The sequence below is a fragment of the Gavialis gangeticus genome, unplaced genomic scaffold, assembly GCF_001723915.1.
Source record: "Gavialis gangeticus isolate Ggan-Ray unplaced genomic scaffold, GavGan_comp1, whole genome shotgun sequence".
In the NCBI taxonomy this organism is placed as follows: Eukaryota; Metazoa; Chordata; order Crocodylia; family Gavialidae; genus Gavialis; species Gavialis gangeticus.
This window is the reverse complement of record NW_017729004.1, coordinates 69,310,107-69,315,349: the sequence shown is the minus strand read 5'-3', so window position 1 is coordinate 69,315,349 and position 5,243 is coordinate 69,310,107. Positions and strand designations below refer to the sequence as shown.

General features: G+C 37.8%; 1 protein-coding gene across 5 annotated transcripts in view; it reads left to right on the top strand.

The window, feature by feature from the left end:
* Nucleotides 1-5,243, top strand: part of ISPD (isoprenoid synthase domain containing) — a 265,206-nt gene that overhangs the window by 160,033 nt on the left and 99,930 nt on the right. For all 5 annotated transcript variants that reach the window (XM_019508509.1, XM_019508512.1, XM_019508510.1 and 2 more), the window contains one exon: nt 1,521-1,652. In XM_019508509.1, the coding sequence (XP_019364054.1) occupies nt 1,521-1,652 (132 nt within the window). The remainder of the gene's footprint in view (nt 1-1,520; nt 1,653-5,243) is intronic.

Below are 5,243 nucleotides of genomic sequence, written 5' to 3'. Positions count from 1 at the left end.
CCCCCCCCCCCCCCCCCCTTTCCGGTTCAGCTTTTCTCCAGTGTTCTGGCCACTGCCGAAGCGAAGGAGGAGCGCTCCCTGGCTTCTAGCCTGCATTTCTGGAATCATATTGAATATCTATTCACTTGCTTCTCAGTTCAGTCTACACAGCTAACCTGCAAAGATTGACTTGATTCAGGCTTTTTGAATATCTGTACCTAGCCCACAAGGCTACGGATTGTTGGGCTTAGGTCTATGTCATCAGTCATGAGGTACAGTTTGTGGATCATGATGTGGTGTTGGACAGCGCTGTATGCAGAAGATGGAACAACAGATGCTGCATCAGTGATCAGCTTCTGTTGGAAACCATCTTTGATGTTCTGTGTAAGGTTTAAAAATTGGCCTGCACAGGACTGACCTGGTCTAAACCCCACTCGATGTCATGTAAGTTTAGAATCTTTCAAGGTCGACATTTCTTGCAGGATAAGATGTTTGTAGAGTTTGTATGTGATGCTGAATAGGAAGTTCAGGCTATAACTTTTTGGTCATAAAAGGTCTTTTCCTTTTTAAAGGACAGATAAAAGGTCCAAGATACAAGGTTTGGGCAGAGCTGTGACTCTTGCCTTCCTCCATACTGCAGATATTTGTTTATTCATCAGACATACGTTGAATAGCTCAAGGAGCCCTTGATTATAAAACCTTGGTTTCAAACTGTACAATTTTAAAACCACAAAACCAACTGTAATTTTAGAAATTTAGATATTCTGCAAAGTTGTTTGTCACATTTTTCCCTTGAAACTTTTTTGACTACCTAATAGCATACCTGTGTTATGTTATGAACTTTTTATTATTTTTTACCACACTTCATCATGGAATTTATAAAACACAACATGTTCAGTTTTGCTTAGATGCTTAAAGAAAAAAGTTACATGAAGAAATGTCCATCCTCCCTTTGGGTTTTTTATGGTAAATAAACGCTGTGAAAAGGTGAACACTAACGGTATTAGGCTACTTAGATGGTTGTCAGGCCTAACTTGGGGGTTCTGTTACTCTCCTTTAAGATGCTAAAAGCAACAAGTACATAATTCATGTTACTAATGCAAAGTCCCAGACAGGGAACAATACAGAAGCTATATTTAGGGAGAATGATTCCATGTTAAAAAGCTAAAAGATGTTAAAGGAAAACATCTGTACTCCTCCCTCAAATGAGGATTCAATTATGAATCCCTTGATACTAAACAGTTCCATGAAAGAAGGACAGAGATCGGAGAAGATTTTGTTGTTTGTTCTTTTTTAAATTAATAAATACTTTAAAATGTAATATTGTGCTGTGTTTATTTCCAGCATATTGGTTTATGGATTTTGGGAAAAAACCCCAACTTTTATGACACACAATTTTAAATTATGGAGCATGGAATTAATACAAGTCAATAAAAATTCTTTGCAATCCAGTCTTTTGTATAATTAACAGGTTTTTTTAAGTGAAGATCTATAAGAATGTATTTGGTAATAAAATGCATTTTTTGTGTGTCCCTATGCAGGTACACTTGAATGTTTCAGAAAACACATCTTTCAGCAGTGAGATGGAAGACCTAACTAGGATTAAGGAATTTGCACGAGAAGTGAAAAAGAAAAATATTTTGGTTTATGGTCTTCTTATCCATTACAATAAGGTATATAATTCACTTTATAACTGCAAATTATCCCCTTTTGTAAATTATATGATTAATGATAGGAAGCGTCATCTTAAAGTCAAAGAGAAATAAATACTACTTGGAAAAGTTTTGTTGGAAAGATTCTTGCCTGTTCATGTTCAATATTGAACAGTGCCTGTGGTTACAGGAAAAAATGCATGTGGATTTATTAGAGAGAAAAATAGTTTTAAGTTAGAAAGTGAAAATATTAGAGACTTTTTCCTTTGGTGTTCAGTTTTAATACTTGCCATTTGCAACATTTATAAAATGGACACTATTGAAAGTATTTGTAATCTGTGGTTTTCATAAGTTTTTTGTTCCCTTTCAAAACAACGTTTGGTATTCAGGTAACAGAAAGGGCATGGCATATAGGTGGTGAAACAAACAGTGTTTCCAATAGCAGCAAATTGCCTAGGCTGGAGGCAAAATGAGTTAGCCAACGGCATACTTTGTACTCACAAAAGCTATTTAAAATAGGCCATTTTTGTTTGCAGACATGTTCTGCCTACAAAAACAGTAGGTTGTGTTGCCTCTGGTGCGCATATAATATTTGTTGGTTGTGTAGACAGCTTCAGAACCTCTGCATTTAAGAGAGAAACAAGTTAAATATTCAACTGAAACTTTAATAAGGTAGAATAAATGGAATTATTTACTGACTTTTTAGACTATTGTAGGGCTTTAGATTTATATGCATCCAGCTAATCACAGTTATAATTCAATATATATTGTCCTGGTTTTCCAAAGATGCTAACCCCCCAAATCCGGTTGACTTTAATGGGAGTTATGAGTACTCAATACCTTTGGAGAATCAGGTTTTTCATGCTTAAGAGCTTTAAAAGGACTTTGCTTTTCAGTATGTAAGTTTCTCTTACATAAGGGTGGATATAAAAAATAAATTGCATAAATTATTTTGCTTAGTAAGTAAGTACACTGCATTCCATTTTACCTGAAAAGCTGCAGCTATTTGGCAGACAGAGAAAAAAATTAAATCCTACCTTTTGATACGAGCGAGCTGACTTTTATGTGTTATAAATCAGCTATACTTCTTGCACATCAAAAACTTTGAATGCTAGATTCAACTTTTGAGTGATTATTTTATAATGTCGTAAACATTTCCAGCACTCAGACTGTACAAGGAAGCTGTATTGGCAAGATAGAACAATACGAGCTTTTCCTGCTAATGGAACTATAATTCATAGCAAAAAGGATTTACACAGCTTTACCGAGACAGATTCTAAAGTGTCTCAAATCACTATACCCCTATTTAAAAAAAATCCCTAAATGTGTATTTACATCTTACAGACTTAATACTGTTATCCATGACTGTCTATAAAATATATTTTTAACCTTAACCTATATTTACATGAATGACCATAATGGCACTTGTGGAACCAAAAAATCCAGGAAAACCTTCATTAAATCTTACAAAATACTGGCATGTATTAGTTGGTACAACTTTTACAGTCTTACAGTGTGTTGTAAGAACTTATAATCGTATTTCTGATTAATTTCTAAATTTATGTCAGTGTTAGATGTCTGGATTTCTGTTATTCCTAACACGCTAGTTTTAAGCCTACCGTGTCTGCTTTTTCTTTAGCAAGGATTCAATTCATATGTGATGACATAAATGATATATTAAAATATACATGCACTGATCGTTAAATAAAATTATCCTCAGTTTTAGAAATTGCCTCCAGTATTTTAGGTACTTTGTGTACTCCAAATTAAAAGCAAATACAACTATTTGTAATGATAGTTGCACACTTCTAAACTACCTTATGAAACCAGAAATTTTCTTGTTCTCTGTGGCTTCTGCATATCTGTCTTCACCTGGTTTTTCAACAGCCTTTTGATATCTCTTCCAATATCTCTTCATTCTTCTTTTTGCTCCCTGGTCTCTAGTTTGTCCTGTTTTTTTAGAGCAGGTAACAGTGAAATTACTGGTTTGAGGGGTTTTGTCTGTTTTGTGCTCTGTCTTTCTCACTCAGTAGCAGCTAAATGGTGCTTTGGATGGAAGTATCTGTTCCAGACTCTATGAAGTTTGCACATACATATTCTTGCAGTGTAGTGGGACACCAAGAAAGCAAAGAAGAGAACTTTGGGCAGTGTGTGTTCCTAGAGTTGTCTGGCTTTGGTCAATATGGATAAAAGAACAGAATGTGGCTTTCAAGTAACGTGGTGCAGAAGACCACTTAAGTTGGGGAGGTCTAGACATTAGAGATCTGGGATCATACAGTTTTCTTTATCCTACCTTTTATTCTTATCTGTAAAGGTTCTGGGTTCATTAGGTAAGAAGATATTAATGCAGCTGTTGAAATGTAGTTTGGAGATATTCAGCAGATAGTATAAACACTACAAATTTAATTTTCCCAATACAGGCAAAAGGATCTAGGAATTACTCCTGTGACACAATGTAAAAAGCCTTAAACAAGGGATCTGAAAGACAAAAAGTACACATCCTGCTGCTGATCTATGTAAGGGAGTTGCTGTGGGTGAAAGTGGTTCACTAGATGAGAAGACGTGTCTGCTAGGTTAGATGTGCCACACTTCATTCGGCCAGACACTGATGTGGTCCTCAGGCAATGTCGATGGGGCCTGTGTGTTCTGTGTATCCCTTCTCCACGCTGAAGCCATAGAGAGTTTGTCTGTGCTTAGCCTGAGAGTCTTGCTTTTTAATATAAGTTGCAAGTCATCAGTTCACTCCTTGGTGTTAGCTGCGATGATGGCCCTCATGCAAATACTGAGAAAGTGGATCCAGCAAACTACAGGCCCATCAGCCTGACTTCTATCCTGGGGAAGATCTTAGAAAAGTTTATTAAAGAGGCCATCCTTAATGGACTGGCCGACGCCAATATCCTGAGGGATAGCCAGCACAGGTTTGTTGTGGGTAGGTCTTGCTTGACCAATCTCATTTCCTTTTCTGACCAGGTGACCTATCACCTGAACAAGGGGGAAGAGATTGATGTCATATATCTTGACTTCAAAAAAGCCTTCAATCTGGTATCCCATGAGCACCTCTTGGCGAAACTGGCCAATTGTAGCCTTGGGTCCACCACGATCCGCTGGCTGGGAAATTGGCTCTGTGGATAGACCCAGAGGGTAGTAATTGATGGAAGTCAATCATCATGGTGTCCTGTGACCAGCGGGGTCCCCCAAGGCTCTGTTCTTGGACCCATATTGTTCAACATCTTCATTAATGATGTGGACATTGGAGTCAGAAGCAGACTGGCCAAGTTCACCGATGACACCAAACTTTGAGACAAGGCATCCACACCAGAAGACAGGCAGGCAATCCAGGCTGACCTGGACAGGCTTAGCAAATGGGTGGACAAGAACCTGATGGTGTTTAACACTGAAAAATGCAAAGTTCTCAACCTTGGGAGGAAAAACCTGCAGCATCCTTATAGGCTCGGCAGTGTTACGCTGGCTAGCACCACAGAAAAAAGAGACTTGGGGGTCATCATTGACCACAATATGAACATGAGCCTGCAATGTGATGCTGTGGCTAGTAAAGTGACCAAAACACTGGCTTGCATTCATAGATGCTTCTCAAGCAAATCCCGGAATGTC